The sequence below is a fragment of the Sminthopsis crassicaudata genome, chromosome 5 (assembly GCF_048593235.1).
Source record: "Sminthopsis crassicaudata isolate SCR6 chromosome 5, ASM4859323v1, whole genome shotgun sequence".
Classification (NCBI taxonomy): Eukaryota; Metazoa; Chordata; class Mammalia; order Dasyuromorphia; family Dasyuridae; genus Sminthopsis; species Sminthopsis crassicaudata.
In genome coordinates this window covers 178,488,054-178,506,673 of record NC_133621.1, presented here as the reverse complement: position 1 = coordinate 178,506,673, position 18,620 = coordinate 178,488,054, and the positions used below count along the sequence as shown (strand labels likewise).

The following is an 18,620-nucleotide window of genomic DNA, read 5'->3' as shown; positions in this document are numbered from 1 at the left end:
AGTATCATGTCTGTGTCATAAAAGGAATTTAGTAGGACTTCTTCAATCTCTATTTTTTTCAAATAGTTTATATAGCATTGGAATTAGTTGTTCTTTAAATATTTGGTAGAATTCACATGTAAATCCATCTGGTTCTGGGAATTTTTTCTTAGGGAGCTTATTCTATTTCATTTTCTGAAATAGACTATTTAGACTATTTACTTCTTCCTCTGTTAATCTGGGCAAGCTATATTTTTGAAGGTATTCTTCCATTTCATTTAAGTTATCGAATTTATTGGCATAAAGTTGGGCAAAGTAGCTCCTGACTATTGTTCTAATTTCCTCTTCATTAGTGATGAGTTCTCTCTTTTCATTTTTAAGACTATCAATTTGCTTTTCCTCTTTCCTTTTTTTAATCAGATGTACTAAGGGTTTGTTTATTTTGTTGGTTTTTTCATAGAACCAACTCTTAGTTTTATTAATTAATTCAATAGTTTTTTTTTTTACTTTCAATTTATTCATGTCACCTTTTATTTTTTAGAATTCCAAGTTTTGTGTTTGTTTGGGGGTTTTTAATTTGTTCCTTTTCTAGCATTTTTAGTTGTAAGCCCAATTAGAAAAGTTTAAAAAATCACAGGAAAGTAGGATTTCTGAATTGGAAAAGATAAAATATTCTCAAGAAAGTAGGATTTCTGAATTGGAAAAAGAAAATAACTCTCTAAAAAAATTAGGAAAATAGAAAAAATTCAATAGAGCAAAATAATTCATTTAAAAACTCAATTGGGCATATACAAAAAGAACTAAAAAATGTGAATGAAGAAAATAACTCATTAAAAGTCAGGATGGAACAAATAGAAATGAATGATTCTTTGAGAACCCAAGAATCAGTCAAACAAAACAAAACAAAAAAAAAAAAAAATGAAAAGCTGGAGAATAATGTCAAATACTTACTGGGAAAAATCTATAAACCTGGAAGATAGATCTAGGAGAGATAATCTGATGATCATTGGACTTCCCGAAAACTATGACCAAAAAAAGAGCCTAGATTCTATTTTACAGGAAATCATCAAAGAGAACTGTCCAGAGATAATAGAAACAGAAGGGAAAATAGGTGTTGAAAGAATTCATCGAACACCTTCTGAAAAAGACCCTAAAAAAAGAACACCACGGAATATTGTGGCTAAGCTGCAGAATTACCACACGAAGGAGAAAATCTTGCAAGCAGCTAGAAAAAAACAATTTAAATACCAAAGTGCCACAATAAGAGTCACTCAAGATCTGGCTGCCTCCACATTAAAAGATCGAAGGGCCTGGAACCTGATATTCCAAAAGGCAAAAGATCAAGGATTGCAACCAAGAATAAACTATCCAGCTAAGTTTAGCATTTTCTTCCATGGAAGAAGATGGTCATTCAATGAAACAGAGGAATTCCATTTGTTTCTAAGGAAAAAACTAGGCTTAAACAAAAAATTTGATTTACATCCACAAGACCGAAGAGAAACAGAAAAAGGTAAACAGAACTCTTGAGAACTGTATCTCTGTTGTGGGTATATAGAAAGTCCGCATGGATAATTTGATTTTACTGATATAAAAAAGGGGGAGTAGTAAAGGGAAGGTGGTAGTATCAGAAAAAGGGGAAGGAGTGATTAAAAAGAGGGAAACTACATCTCAGGAAGGGGCATAGAAAAATGTACCACATCTGAGGGAATTTAGAGAGGGGGTGAAACATTGTGTGAATCTTACTCTCATCAGAGTAGGCTCAAAGAGTAAATAATTGACACATTTGTTTTTCAGAGAATTATCTCTCACCTCATTAAAAGGGGGGAGAGGAAAAGGAAAAAGGAAAAGGGGAATAAGGGAAGGGTACAAGAAAAGTGAAGGGATTTGGAAGTAGTGGGGAGGGATACTAAAAAGGGAGGGCTGCACATCACAAGTGGGGTCTATAAATTAAATATTGGGGAAGGGGTTCAGGGGGGTCAAGAGAAAAAAGCATACTCTGGGGATAATATGATGGCAGGAAATACAGAATTAGTAATTTTAACTGTAAATGTGAATGGGATGAACTCTCCTATCAAACAGAGACGGATAACAGATTGGATCAAAAGTCAGAACCCTACGATATGTTGTTAATAGGAAACACACTTAAAGCAGGGAGATACATACGAGTAAAGGTAAAAGATTGGAGCAGAATCTATTATGCTTCAGGTAAAGCCAAAAAAGCAGGGGTAGCCATCCTTATCTCAGATCAAGCAAAAGCAGAAGTTGATCTAATTGAAAGAGATAAGGAATGTCCTGCTAAAAGGTAGCATAAACAATGAAGCCATATCAATACTAAACATATATGCACCAAGTGGTATAGCATCTAACTTTCTAAAGAAGTTAAGAGAGTTGCAAGAAGAACTAGACAGCAAAACTATAATAGTGGGAGATCTCAACCTTGCACTCTCAGATTTAGACAAATCAAACCACAAAACAAATAAGAAAGAAATTAAAGAGATAAATAGAACATTAGAAAAACTATGTATGATAGATCTTTGGAAAAAACTGAATGGTGATAGAAAGGAATATATTTTCTTCTCAGCAGTTCATGTAATCTATATAAAAATTGACCATATATTGGGACATAAAGATCTCAAAATTAAAGGCAGGAAGGTAGAAATAGCAAGTGCCTTCTTCTCAGATCACAATGCAATAAAAACTACATTCAATAAGAAGTTAGGGGTAAATAGACCAAAAAGTAATTGGAAACAGAATAATATCATCTTAAAGAATGACTCGGTGAAACAGCAAATTATAGAAACAATTAATAATTTCACCCAAGATAATGACAATGATGAGACATCATACCAAAATCTGTGGGATACAGCTAAAGTGATAATAAGGGGAAATTTTATATCTTTAGAGGCTTATTTGAACAAAATGGAGAAAGAGAAGATTAATGAATTGGGCCTGCAATTTAAAAAGCTTGAAAAAGACCAAATTAAAAACCCCCAACCAAAAATCAAACTTGAAATACAAAAATTAAAAGGAGAAATCAATAATATTGAAAATAAAAAACTACTGAATTAATAAATAAAACCAAGAGTTGGTTTTATGGAAAAGCCAATAAAATAGATAACCCTTTGATCAGAAAAAGGAAAGAGGAAAATCAAATTGTTAGTCTTACAAATGGAAAGGGGGATCTTTCCATCAATGAAGAGGAAATTAGAGAAATAATAAGGAATTACTTTGCCCAACTTTATGCCAATAAATTTGATAACTTAAGTGAAATGGATGACTCCCTCCAAAAATATAGGCTTCCTAGATTAATAGAGGAGGAGATAAATTGCTTAAATAGTCCCATTTCAGAAGAAGAAATAGAACAAGCTATTAATCAATCGAAAACTGAGAAAGAAAACTATAGACCAATTTCCTTAATGAGTATTGATGCTAAAATCTTAAATAAGATATTAGCAAAAAGAATTCAGAAAATCATCCCCAGGATAATACACTATGATCAAATAGGATTTATACCAGGAATGCAGGGCTGGTTTAGTATTAGGAAAACTATTAGTATAATTGACCATATTAATAATCAAATTAATAAAAACCATATAATCATCTCAATAGATGCAGAAAAAGCATTTGATAAAATCCAACATCCATTCCTACTAAAAATGCTTGAGAGTATAGGAATAATGGACTATTCCTTAGAATAATCAGGAGCATATATTTAAGACCGTCAGTAAGCATAACATGCAATAGAAATAAACTGCAACCTTTCCCAGTAAGATCAGGAGTGAAACAAGGTTGCCCACTATCACTATTACTATTCAATATAGTACTAGAAAGTCTAGCCTCGGCAATAAGAGCCAAGAAAGAGATTCAAGGAATTAGAGTAGGAAATGAAGAAATCAAACTGTCACTCTTTGCAAATGACATGATGGTATACTTAGAGAACCACAAAGACTCTGCTAAAAAGCTATTAGAAATAATTCAGAATTTTAGCAAAGTTGCAGGATACAAAATACATCCACATAAATCCTCAGCATTTTTTATATATCAACAACAAAATGTAATAGCAAGAGATACAAAGAGAAATTCCATTTCAAACAAATGTTGAGAGTATAAAATATTTGGGAATCCATCTACCAAAGAAAAGTCAGAAATTATATGAGCAAAATTATGAAACACTTGTTACAAAAATAAAGTCAGATTTAAATAATTGGAAAGACATTCAGTGCTCTTGGATAGGTCAAGCGAATATAATAAAGATGACAATACTCCCCAAACTAATCTATTTATTTAGTGCTATACCAATCAGACTCCCAAGAAAATATTTCAGTGACCTAGAAAAAATAACAAAATTCATATGGAAGAATAAAAGGTCGAGAATTGCAAGGGAACTAATGAAAAAAAAGTCAGCTGAAGGTGGTCTAGGTATACCTGATCTAAAGCTATATTATAATGCAGCAATCACCAAAACCATTTGGTGTTGGCTAAGAAATAGACCAGTCAATCAGTGGAACAGATTAGATACAAAGGACAAAACAGGGTACATCTATAAAAATCTAGTCTTTGACAAACCCAAAGATACCAACATTAGGGATAAAAATTCATTATTTGAAAAAAACTGTTGGGAAAACTGGAAATCAGTATGCTAGAAATTAGATATGGATCCACACTTAACACCATATACCAAGATAAGATCAAAATGGGTCCATGATTTAGGCATAAAGAATGAGATCATAAATAGATTAGAGGAACAAAGAATAGTCTACCTCTCAGACCTGTGGAGGAGGAAGGAATTTATGACCAGAGGAGAATTAGAGATCATTATTGATCACAAAATAGAAGATTTTGATTACATCAAACTAAAAAGTTTCTGTATAAACAATATTAATGCAAACAATATTAGAAGGGAAGTAACAAATTGGGAAAATATTTTTACACTTAAAGGTTCCGATAAAGGTCTCATTTCCAAAATATATAGAGAGAACCGACCCTAATTTATAAGAAATCAAACCATTCTCCAATTGATAAATGGTCAAAGGATATGAACAGACAATTTTCAGATGATGAAATTGAAATTATATCCACTCATATGAAAGTGTTCCAAATCACTACTGATCAGAGAAATGCAAATTAAGACAACTCTGAGATACCACTACACATCTGTCAGATTGGCTAAGATGACAAGAACAAATAATGATGAATTTTGGAGGGGGTGTGGAAAAACTGGGATACTGATGCTATGTTGGTGTAGTTGTGAAAGAATCCAACCATTCTGGAGAGCAATCAAACTGTGCTCTTTGATCCAGCATTGCTGCTATTGGGCTTATATCCCAAAGAAATACTAAAGAAGGGAAAAGGACCTGTATGTGCCAAAATGTTTGTGGCAGCTCTTTTCCTAGGGGCTAGAAACTGGAAGATGAATGGATGTCCATCAATTGGAGAATGGTTGGGTAAATTATGGTATATGAAGGTTATGGAATATTATTGCTCTGTAAGAAATGACCAGCAGGACGAATACAGAGAGGTTTGGAGCCAGAAGATCGCTGTACACTTTAATGCTGTATGAAGATGTATTCTGATGGAAGTGGATATCTTCAACATAAAAAAAGATCCAACTCACTTCCAGTTGATCAATAATGGACAGAAACAACTACACCCAGAGAAGGAACACTGGGAAGTGAATGTAAATTGTTAGCACTACTGTCTATCTACCCAGGTTACTTATACCTTCAGAATCTAATACTTAAGGTGCAACAAGAAAATTGGATTTACACACATATATTGTATCTAGGCTATATTGTAACACATGTAAAATGTATGGGATTGCCTGTCATTTAAGGGAGGGAGTAGAGGGAGGGAGGGGAAAATTTGGAAAAATGAATACAAGGGATAATGTTATTTTAAAAAAAATGTTCCTTGAGGTGACTGATGGCTTCTTTCAATGAGTATTTTCTCCTCTGTTAATTGCTTATCCAGGCTCTATTTTTTGTCATGGCTTTCAGTTAGACCAGTAATTTTTAAAGTTGTCTCTTCTTAATCTGTTTTCCAGGTCAGCTGTTTTACCAATGAGTTATTGCACATTTTCTTTCATTTTTAAATTCTTTTTAGTTTGACTGATTCTTGCTGTCTCACAAAGTCATCAGCTTCCATTTGCCCTCTTCTGGTTTTTATTGTGTGATTTTCTTTAGTTATCTTTTCTATCTCTTTTTCTATTTGGTTTAATATACTGTTTAAGTAGTTGTTTTTTTCTGACAATTTTTTTTCCTTCCTTTTCCAAGCTGTTGACTCTTTCATCCATGCCTCTCATTTCTTTTCTCATTTTTTCTTCTACCTTTTTTTTTTTTTCTTTTTGAAATCTTTTATGAGTATTTTCTTGAAGCCTTTTTGGACTTGAGATTAATTTTGACATGTTGCTCTTTTCAATGTCTTCTCTGGACATTCCTCATCGGAATTTTTGTTTTGCTCTCCCCTGTCACGATAGTACCTTTCTATGATCAAGGTTCTTTTATTGTTTCTTGCTCATTTTCTTTCCATTTCTTTTGGCATTTCCTTTACCTTTAAGTTCTGCTCCTCAGGTAAAGGGATTGCTTTCCCAAGCTTCCTGTGTAGCTGAGCTTTGGCTTTGAGCATAATGCCCCCTTGTGTTTGCAGGGATAGCTTTGCCTGCTCTGTTTAGGAATCAGCCTGGTTTCCCAGAGTTTGCCTCCTGAACTGGAACTGGAAGCTCCCCCCTTGCTTTACTCCTCTCCTGACTCAGGACTGAGGGTCTTAGTTGCTGATTTGCTTTCTCACTGGCTTTCCCAGAGCCCAGCTGCCTTGGGCTTAATATCCTTTTTACTCTAGTGAGGCTGACCTTTCTTGAAGTTTTTTCAGTCTATCTTGAGCTAGAGAGTGATTTGATTCCATCAGACTATTCAGAGGCTTGGTTTCATGTGGTTTTTGAGGGAAACTGGCAAACATCAAGCAGCTTCCCGGCTTTACTCTGCCATCTTGACTCTACCCCCAGAGTCAACATATTTCTTTTATTATCACTTACCTTATTGTCTCTTATCTCTTTCCCCTCCTACTTCCCTATTTTATAAAAATTGATTGCTGTACCCATCTGTATATGTATTTTTATTTTTCCTTGTTGAACCAATTCTGATGAGAGTGATATTTAAGCATTAACCTCTCACTCCCATTTTTCCTTCTACTATAAACATTCTTCCTTGCGTGGGGATTCTTTCATTGGTTTCCATTTAATGGAATGCATAGAATACATAGGCTAAAATATGAATACCAGCATGGTCATAGGTTTTGGGATAGGCAGTACAGGAAATAGCTCACATATTAGTTGGTCATAAGATGAATGACCTATCCTTTGGTGTGGGCACATTCTGCTTATCGTGAGATGGATGAAGTATACCTTAAGTTGGGGCAAGTGGAGATAATATTGGTCAAGAACATTTGGTGTGTGGGGGGGAACTTTGGGAATTTCCATCATACCAACATAGAATGAGGTGAAGCAGGATAGAGATATTTCATGTCCAGGATATATTCTGATGGAAGTGGATATCTTCAACAAAGAGAAGATTTAACTCAGATCCAATTGATCAATGATGGACAGAATCAGCTACACCCAGAGAAGGAATACTGGGAAATGAGTGTAAACTGTTTGCATTTTTGTTTTTTTTTTCCAGGTTATTTTTACCTTCTGAATCCGATTCTTCCTGTGCAACAAAAAATTCGGTTCTACACATATATTGTATCTAGGATATACCATAACATATTTAATATATATAAGACTGCTTGTCATCTAGGGGAGGGGATAGAGGGAGAGAAGGGAAAAATTGGAACAGGAGTGCAAGGGATAATGTTGTAAAACATTACTCAAGCATATGTACTGTAAAAAAAAAGTTATAATTATAAAATAAAAAAATAAATATTTTTTAAAAAGAGATACTTCATGTTAGCATTCTCATGGTACCGTACAGAAGTAGGCATCATGATTGGTAGACAGGTAATTTCTATTATATAAGCATGAGCTCTGCAAAAAGCCTATCAGAATCTATATTCCTGTATGACTTATACAAATTATGAATTACTTATTCTTATGCTTATTATTAGATGATTGACTACTACTGAATACTAAGTGAATAATTACTAACAATAATTTCCTCCTATAAAATCAATATACTGATTAATACTGATTAGGATTTGGGTGAGGGTCCCCAATAAATTATATTTCTCACTTGTATGCTTCTTTTAGGTGAAAAAGTGAGCTTTTACTCCTCCTTTTCCATTTTGACAATTCTGCTTTTTGAGGTGTTCTTTTTCTCAGTGGATTTTTATATCTCCTTTTCCATTTGGCCTACTCTGCTTTTTTAAAGAAAGTCTTTTCTTCAGTGAAATTTTTTCCTCTTTAACCATTTGGAAAATTCTGGATATTTTTTGAGATGTTATTTTCTTCAGTAGTTTTTGTGTCTTTTAGCAAGAGGTTTTTGTTTTTTGGTTTTTTTTTTTGTTTTTTTGCATGACTTTCATTTTTTCCTCCAGTTTTTTCTACAATTCTTTTTTTTTTCTTTAACTCTTGAGGGAAGTCTTGCTGATTAGGGATCCAATTAAGCATTTTACTTTGAGACTTGAGTTGTAGCTGTTTTCACATTCTTTTCTTCTGAATTTAGGCCTTCATCTTCCTTGACACCAAAGTAATCTTTTATGGTCAAGTTCTCTTTTTGTTGTCTTTTTCTCATTTTTCCAAACAAATTTTTCACTTTAAATGTTATATTAAAGTTGGCCTCTGCTCCCCTCAGAGTGGGAAAGTACTGTCTCAAGTTTTTTCATGTTGTTGTCTTTAGGGGTGATTCTGGAGATCTACAAGTTTTCAGTGTTTTTAAGGTGGTATGATATGGGGAAATTAACTACTCTAACATAATGCTTTTTGAAAATTGACCAGGTTTAAAAAAAATCTAGGCTGACTTAGATAAATGGCTTTGAAGTAGAATTGAAATATTATTACTTACTTATTGATTTGATTTCATTTTAATTTCCCCTTTCCACTTAACTGTTTCCATGTATAAGAGTAATGAAATATTCTAATTTTTAGGGTGATGAAGAGGCTAGCCTTGGGCTTCCCATAAGCCCTTTTATGGACCGTTCTGCTCCTCAGTTGGCAAATCTTCAGGAATCTTTCATCTCTCATATCGTGGGGCCATTGTGCAACAGCTATGACTCTGCAGGACTGATGCCTGGGAAATGGGTGGAAGATAGTGATGAATCAGGAGGAGACACAGATGACAGGGAAGAAGCAGAACAACCAACAACTGAAGAAGAAACTTGTGAAAGTGCTGAATCAACAGGTAAGTTAGGTATCTGTCCCTATTTATATTTTCCCAAAGGAAATTCATATAAATATAACCAAATTAAAAATCAGCTTCTCAATTATTACATTTCTTGCTTAAACATAAACAACTATTTTGCATTTACTTCTATTCTTACCCAAACAGGGCTGGTAAATGAGTTTTATTGTGAATTCTAGAGCATATGGTATATGTTATCATAATAATAAGGGAGAGAATGGAATAAATATATAATGTCACTAGTGATAAGCACTTTACAAATATAATCTCATTTGATCCTCACAACAACTCTGGGAGGTAGATATTATTTTGCCCATTTTTATACTCGGAAAAACTGAGACAAAAAGATAATAATTGACCTTCCCAGGATCATAGAACTAATAATCTAAGCTCAGATTGAAATTCATATATTCTTGACTCACTGTTGTACCACCTACGTATTTAATAAGCAGTCATTTAGTCAATGACTGTTTCTTTAAATCTCACCGTTTTTTCAAGTATTGTACTAAGATTTGAGTGTACAAAAAACAGGCGAAAAATAGTCTCTTCTCTTGAAGAGCTCATAAACTAATGAGGTTGGAGTAACACATTGAAATAAATATGCACAATCAAACTACTTACAAGATAAATAGAAACTAATTAGCAGAAGGAAGGCACTAAATTTAAGAGGAATTATGAAAGGCTTCCCAACTTATTATGTATATATAGTATAGATCAGAAAAATAAGTATATATTTATAGTAGTTAAGGTATACATAGACACTTAACATAAAGCAATAAATTTAAAATACTGTCAGCAACCGTCTTTCACAAATCTGTTCTCCAATTCAGAAAGAATTTTTTTTTTGGGGGGGGGGGGCTGAGACAATCAGGGTTAAATGACTTGCCCAGGGTTATTACAGTTAGGAAGTGTTAAGTGTCTGAGACCACATTTGAACTCAAGTCCTCCTGACTTCAGGGCTGGTTCTCTATCTACTGCACCACCTAGTTGCACCAGAAATATTCTCAATACTTTTTATCACTTTGGCTCTGTGCCTTTATAAAAATGTTTTCTATGTGTAAGAGTAAGAAGTTTATTCCTCAACATTTCATCTTTCTTAAACATGGAGTCCTATCTTTTTTGCTCCTAGCAGCCAAAGTTTAAAGTTTTGGTCACTTAAGAAATAGCATCAGGATCAAAGAGACTTTCATTTTTAAATCAACACTCATCAACTGCCTGCTAATGTTCCATGTTCCAATGTGCTATTTTCTTTTTCTTATTTTTATTCTCTGTTACCAGGAGACAATAAGACTCCCCCAATTGTAAATAAGCATTTACTCATTCAGTGTAAACTGGTATATTTCATATCTTTTCTAGTAGTCAAGAAAAAGCATCAATTAGCGGTCTCCCCTTTTGAGAAAATAATATCATAAGAATTGCCTACTGTACCTAAATTCCAAAAGCCAGATATTCCTATTCTTCTCACCTTTAATTCATGAAATCATTAGAATTTATTATCTTGCACTGACCTTTTTACATGTCTTATTCCTATGACAATAGCTCCCTTTAATCTTTTTCAAAATGAAGACAACATTGCCTTAACAGATTTTTTAAAAATCTCTATGACCATAAATTATAGGTGAGCTGATGATGTGTATCTGGGGAAGAGTTCCTCAAACTAATGAAATCATTGGTGCAGACTGAAGCAGAGGGAACAACATGTAGTAGAGGACCACAAGCTTTGAATCAAAAGACTTGATTTCAAAATTTCAAAATAGCCATGTGATGCTTTCCTTTCTCTAAGCCTCAGTTCCTCCTTTATAAAATAAAGATAATAATTTTTACAGTATTTGCTTCTTGAAGTAGTTGAATAAAGAATGGTATAAATGTGAAATTTCCTAGTTCTAACATCATAAATAGTAAGAGCTTAATAAATTTGTTGAAAAGAATTGATGAATTAGTGAAATGTAATCTTTCCACTCTCATTATGCTTCAGAATTTAATCAAATTCATTCAAAAAATCTGTGCCCTGACCCATTTTAATCATCTGGATTTTGAAATACCATAACCATCCTCATTCCTATTTGTGGAGGATACATTTTTGTATAATTTCATTACATGCAGAAGATTATTAAAATATTGAGTGAGATCTAGTCATGTAGAATTCTTGGATTGATATGGATCTTTGAAGGCCATGAAAGTAAATCCCCATATTTTCTAGATAAAGAAACTGAGACCTTGCCAAGGGAAAATGACTTTGCTAAGGATTTTAAAGTAACAATTGACCTTTATTTGATTATTTCATTCTTTCTCTCATTTCAGAATTGGTAATGTCTTTAATTAATAATAATTTGTTCTAGTCTGTTATTTGGATTTAAGTATAGCTGCAAACCCCAAATATGCTCTGGTATCTACTAGGGTTTAAAAATATTGGATGTTTCCCAGGAAACACAGGATTACGTGTTTTAATATGCTATTCTGAATAGAGAGAGGCTTTTTAAAATTCTCATAATTAAATCTGAGAGATTCCTGAAGGGGCCTAAGAACTTTCTAATGAAGTACTAAGCTGGGTTTAGGCTTGCAACATTGAAAAGCTCTTTGTTAACAGTTCAGAAGCTTTCAGTACTGAATAATTTGTTCCTTTAGACCACCTGCAGACACAAATCTATGCATGTTTTGAGGGTTCAAACATTCTTGTATATCACCTTATTAAGTAAAATTTGCAGAGAGCTTTATTACTGAAGTTTTATATTAGTGACAAGGAAACTAATCCTTTCTAAATATGTTTCATAGAAAAGAAAAAGAACATCTGAGCTTTGTGGTAATAAATTAATCATCAGAAATCTATTTCCAAAATATTAACAAATCAAATTGGCATCGTTAGCTACAGAATGTTTTCTACAGTTATAATAGTATGTATATAGATGGGACAAATAATTATTTTTTATTTTTTAAGCAGGGAATGATCTGAATTTAACTATATTGTATGGATCTAAATATTAGCACTCTCTAACTGTAGATCATAGGCTAAACATGAAAACACTTCGAAAAGAAAACATGCGGATAACACATATACAAACGCATATAGAGAAAAACAACACTAATTACCCTCTATCACTCAGGTGTTATTCAAACCAAATTATGGTTGATGGGAAGTAAACCATATTCAGACTAGTATATATGAATTTGACATTTTATGATATAATAATTGAAGGAAAATATAAAAGCTTAGATTCTGATCTGAAAGGGTCTTTAGAAATTCAGTCCAATGCCTTCATTTTACATATGAGGAAACAGAACTACCCAAAAAATTCAGAAGCAATCATCCCTATACAGTTCTTTTCTTTCTTTCTTTTTTTTTCTGTGACCTTCAAATATCAATTGTTTCTTAGATTTAAGGATAGTCTTCCCTAATTGATTCTGAGTCTGTCCTCCTTGAAAACTTTGCCTTATATATGATAGAACAATTAAGATTTTTCATCTTGATTGATTGTTTTATTGATTACCATCAGTCATTTAGCATTTATTATGTATTATGTACTAGAAGCTGCACTAAGCACTGAGGATATAAAGAAAGGGGAAAACACAGTCCATGCTGTTAAGGAGCTGACAGTTGAAAAGGGAGACCTCAGGTAAACAGCTATCTACATGTAAGTCATACACTAGAAAAAAATTGAAGGTATAGTCTCAGCAGGAAAGTACTAAGATTAAGGAGGATTGGAAAAGGCTTCTTGCAGAAGGTAAGATTTTAACTGAAATTTAGGAGGCAGTAAGGAGAAGAGGAGAGCATTCAAGGCATGAAAAGGAAGAGTGAGAAATTGAAGTGTTAGTGTGAATAGAACATATTTTATACAGACATTTACAAACAAATGTTATAAAATATGCAAAATTCCAAATATGTACATATTGCAATTTTGTAAATAATAATTTTCCCCTATTGAAATCTTCTTTTTCATACTTGGAACATACAAACCTGAGTTAAAGCTCAAAAAAACAAATAACTATTCAATACTAAAATATTATCTGCAAATGGAAAATAGAATAAGAATGAAGAATATGTTTAATCTTCCCCAAATCCAAAATTGGTCTTAATGTTTTTCAGGACAGCAGAAGTTCAAAAGGAGGAAAATCTACTGTCAAATAACTCAGCACCTCCTTCAAAATCACAAAATGTGGAAGAAAGTCATTGAAGATGAACAACGGCAAGGCAGTGGAATGGAAAAGCTAAGTCTAGAAAAATCCACCCTGCATCAATCCTCAGAGCAAATACAAGCAATCCAGGAAGAGGAAGAAGAAAAAAGGAAAACCAAAGGAGAGAACACAACTACAAATTTGACCCAGTGACAATTCATTAAGCATTGCTTTAAGCCAGATTGACTTGTGCACAGACTCCTTGCCAGCCAGCACAATATTTAGACACAACACTGTAGAAATGTGGGATAACACAACAATGGCTGTTTCACTTGGAATGTTTTTGTTGGGATTTTACATTTTGTTTGTGTTTGTGTTTTTTTTATTTGTTTGTTCCTTATCTTTTTTTTTTTTTTTTTTTTTTTTTTTTTTACAGTGAGGTACATTGCTTAAACTCATATGGTCAGAGAAGCTTTCTCACTGCAACACTGGCTTCCACAATTTTTATTTAAGGAAGAAATATATGCATATGTGTGTACGAAAACACATGTGCAACACCCAGACACAGACACACATATAATCACACAGAGCCAGAGTTACTGTCTGTATACTTCTGCAAAATTCATATAAATATATATAATGGTCACTATTATAGTACAAGTCATAAAAGGGAATTGTTCTCCATGATACATTTGTGTATGCAGGTGCACACGAGTGCATGGGAATAGGAGTACTTGAAGGGGTGTGCTTGAGTGTGCATGTGTGTGTGTGTGTAGAGAGAGTGTGATCATTGAGAATTTAATAGATTAGCTGTAACACATGATTCAGCACAAATGAACAAACACAAGGTGCCAGTATTAAGAAAGTTATATTTGTAATGATAGAAAGCAGAATCTATAATACATATTCTAAGAGGCAATAAAATCTCCTCTTGCAGTAGAAGGTACATCCACTGCTGTTTTCTTGCCGGGGCCATGTAACTGGCAATATTGCTCTCATGCCTTTCAGAGGCATACTGTGAGCAACCTCAAACTCATTAGAACACAGGTGCTTTGCATACAATTAGCCAAATGAACATAGGGAAACTAAGAGTGAATGAATGCACTCCATTTACCAAGGGTTAAGGAGACACATGAAGGTAACATAGCAATCTTTATTATTTAAGGACCTGTGATCAAATCTTATAATCTGGTTACTATAGTCAGTTCCAAAGGAAGGTGGAACAGGAAGTGGGATATAGAATAAATTAAATCCTTGAGATGATTATCCTCCTATGACTTCATATTTGTTGTAAAGCATATAAAATTTTACATGTACTTTAGAACATAACTATAGAAGAATGCCATTCTCAAATTATGGTAGAAATTTTATGTCTTGGTAACTAATAAAGATTGGCTTATTGGAGGAATCAGTGATAATTGCAACTACCCAGCATCAAAGAGTAGCATTATGACTGCTGTGTGACATGGGTTACCTAGCTTCAATTTTCCAAGCTTTGGGTACACCATTGTGTTATATTTAACAAAAAAGGAAATTGTATAGTGATTGGGCCTGATATCAAGAGTTTTATTCTTGTTGTTGTTGTTGTTTCCACACTTGTTTATGCTGTGAGCCAAACCCCTTTTTAAAATTGATACTCACTTCTTGATAGATTTTATTTCATAAAATATTATATGTGTCAATAGTTATAATGGTGTAAATATACTTTTTTTTTGTTCCTGTAGATAGTATACACTTATAAAACAAAAGGGGAGAAGGGACACATTTTTATAAAGTTATTTTTTTATCACCAGTTTTTTATATTATAGCCATCTCTAACCCCAGTGATAAAATTTTGCATACTTAGTATAGCGCCTTGTGACTACACACTGATCTTTGTATTCTAATTTAGGATCAAAGATTAAAAGTTTATGCCAGCAATACTGATATCAACTTAAAATTTACCAGTAATTTTTGTCCACTAAAAGAATTAGGTTTCTATATTTTCTAAGGTAAGACGACAGTTAGGTATTAGTTCCTCTAAAAGGTAATTTTACTAAGAACTCCCTGTCTTCTATCATTTGTTGTTTATCATATAATGCTTTCTGTTAGCCTGCTGACAATGCGGAAAAAAAAAAAAAGAATTTGTTTTCTTACAAATGCATTTATTTGTCTCTTCTTTCCCCATTGTTCTTAGAAGCAAAGTTTGCATATTTTTCTTTGTTTCTCATAAATCTTTTTTCTTCTGCATCTAATGATCTTGCAATAATCTATGGTATTTCTATAAATAGGCAATGAAATAAATAGCAAAAAATACTGTTTCTACATAATTTTCAATTATGAGTGGGGAAATGGAAGAAAACAGATGTGAAAAATGTTTTTCTAAAGCACTAGAATAGCTTTCAAATACCTTTCAATATTTTCTTTTTGAATTATGAGCATCTTTGCTATTGAAAAGTATTGTGTTGCTTCTTCTTGACATGATCGCCAAATGGCTATAATTTTTTCACAAATTATACTGAGTCCAATACACCTCTTATTGGGACTTGAATCATTTAATTGTGCTTTGGAAAATGCAGATATTTTTTATTGTGGTTTCCCAACTGTTGCTTCTGATACTGTACTAAAATTGACTTTTTTAGGTCTGTTTTTTAAACTGAAATGAAACCAACAGGTATAATCTAAGAATGTAATACATTGGGTAAATAGGCAAGGAGATGGTCTCACTAAAAGTACATAGCTTCTTAATGCAAGTTAGAAATGCCAAATGACATGTAGCCTTCATCTTCCAACTGCTATGTACTTAAGCTCTTTAATCATGGGAAAGTAACAGGATAAATATTGATTGAAAACATATTTCCCCTAATTTTATTCTTGAGATCTAAGTAGTATATTTAGAAGTTATTTTGAAAGAGAAGCAATTCAAATCCAAAGGAAGAAGTTAGTTAGGAAATAGAATAAGCATCACTATAGCTATAATGTTTTCAGATTAATATAGTGAACTCCAAATTAGACACTATGGATATTTTCTAATATTTCTTTTTGGTTACAAAGCAATACTGAGGTGTATTTCCATTTCCCTCAGCTATTTTCTATTGCACCAACATCTTTTGCAATTGATCCTGTTTCTATAGGGACCTCCTTGTAGGTATGATTAGATAAACTCAGGTCTTATTAATGAAGTAATCAACTTAAGCATAAAGCTCATTCTGTATATCAACTCTAAAAAGAGGAACAGATTAAATTTATACTAATTGCTTTAAACTGAGTTTTAAAAAAAATCACTGCAAGGGTGCTATTAGGACCTCTTTTCAATCATTATCTACTGTAACTGATCTAGATGAATGAGGACTTCTAGAACCTTTGGAAAGTGGTTTCTACAATGAAACAGTTATAAAAATTTCCCATGACTAGAATTTCAGCTGTAAACAGTATTTGTTTATTTTTATAATTAATGTGTAAACATGGATTTTGATATGATTAAAAGATGAAGACATTAATTTTTGTTAAGAAATTTATGTCAATCTTCATCAGATAAGAGCCAACATCCAGCAGCAACATTGTATACTCTTGTGAATGAAGATTGATTCTTTTCTTATCTTTTACTTGTTTCCTAAACTTGCTTAGCCAAAGCCCTGCCAGTGAAGTCATGTCACCCCACCCCCAAACAAGTTGTATGCCATTTAAAGTGTTTATAGTAAAATCTAGAATTAAAAAAATGTTGGTTTGAAATTACCATATGTAACATATGCCTTATAATGAATTTTAACTATACTCCTATATGTCCCTCTTGTCTTAGCCATAAAAATCCATTTCAGTGTAAAGTTATGCTGGGGGGATGAGACCTAATACTTGTTTAAATAATAATTTAAAAAAAGAAATTTAAAGTATTTTCTAAGTATTAAATTTATACAAATATTCATTCTAAATAAAGGTTAAGGTTTGAAATAATTACCAAATAGAGACTTTGATTGTTATGTAGTAAAATCTCAATCACCTATATTACTGAAGAAAAGTAAATGGTAAAAATCTCTTGCAAGTTTCTTTTAATTTTGGAAAACATTTAATGTATAATTTTAGATCTTTATCCAATATTTATCAAATTCACATTGTCAAACAATAATGAAAACAAGCTGTAAAATTCTGACTTTCTTGATTCTACTTCTTCAACTCATTTGCTGATTTCCACTCCATTATAAAAGCATATTGTCATTGCAATTGGCTCAGGAAAATAATTTAAAATATATTTCTGTTAATATGTTAATTTACTTCTCCATTAAAGTAAGGCACAATTTAAAAAAATTATTACAGAAAAATGTTTTATTGTATAGCATAGAGGAAAATAGACCTAAGAATTTGAAAGTAGGTGTACACACTTCAGATAGTTGAGGACTGACTATATTCTGAAATTAAATTGTGCTTCTTTTACTGTTCCTTTTTTTAGTGAATCTGTTATCGAATAAGTTCCTTTTCAAATAAGTTCCAGTAAACAGACTAGGACAAACTACTTTCCAGGGTAATAAAAATAAAACAAACAAACAAAAAAAGCTATTGGATTATGATTGCTGAGCCATAATAATTATAGAACATGGTAGAAGTGCCACACACTGGACTTTTATTCTTTCTTTCAAAAAAGAGAGGAAAGAATGACATCTACAAAGTATAAGTTCAATTTTGAATTTCAAGTAAAATACTAAATGGATTCTTAGTGAACATTGAGAAAAGGAAGGTGATTACAAAGTACCATCTGGCATGGCTCCATCAAAAAGAGATCATGTCAGATTAATCTCATTTCCTTATTTTTTTATTTTTTTTTATTTTTGTAGACGATGGACAAAGTAGAGAAATGGTTATTCTTAATATTAGTAAAAACAATCAACAAATATTGATTTTTGCTACTCTTTTGGACAAGATGAAAATATTTGGGGAATATAATTAAATGTAATGATAAATGGGTTACAGAATAGTCATTAATATGTAATATCACATTAAAAAAAGTTTCCTGGGAGTTCTTTATGGATTCTTGTAGTTTTACTTTTTTTTTTTTCAAGTAGATGAAGTCCTTGTCAAATTTTCAGATAACTAGAATTCTAACATGACAAATGACAGGGCCCCAGGTGATCACAATAAAATAAATTGATGTATTAAATTTAATAAGATGATATTTAATTAGTTTAATTTTTATACTTAACCTCAAAAAGTTAATTTCACAAATATTAG

At 32.5% G+C, this 18,620-nt stretch overlaps 1 protein-coding gene across 3 annotated transcripts in view; it reads left to right on the top strand.

Moving 5' to 3' along the window:
• Nucleotides 1-18,416, top strand: part of PDE3A (phosphodiesterase 3A) — a 333,660-nt gene extending 315,244 nt beyond the window's left edge. For all 3 annotated transcript variants that reach the window (XM_074268890.1, XM_074268889.1, XM_074268891.1), the window contains 2 exons: nucleotides 9,059-9,311; nucleotides 13,393-18,416. In XM_074268890.1, the coding sequence (XP_074124991.1) occupies nucleotides 9,059-9,311; nucleotides 13,393-13,634 (495 nt within the window). In that variant the 3' untranslated portion in view covers nucleotides 13,635-18,416. The remainder of the gene's footprint in view (nucleotides 1-9,058; nucleotides 9,312-13,392) is intronic.
• Nucleotides 18,417-18,620: the final 204 nt, after the last annotated feature.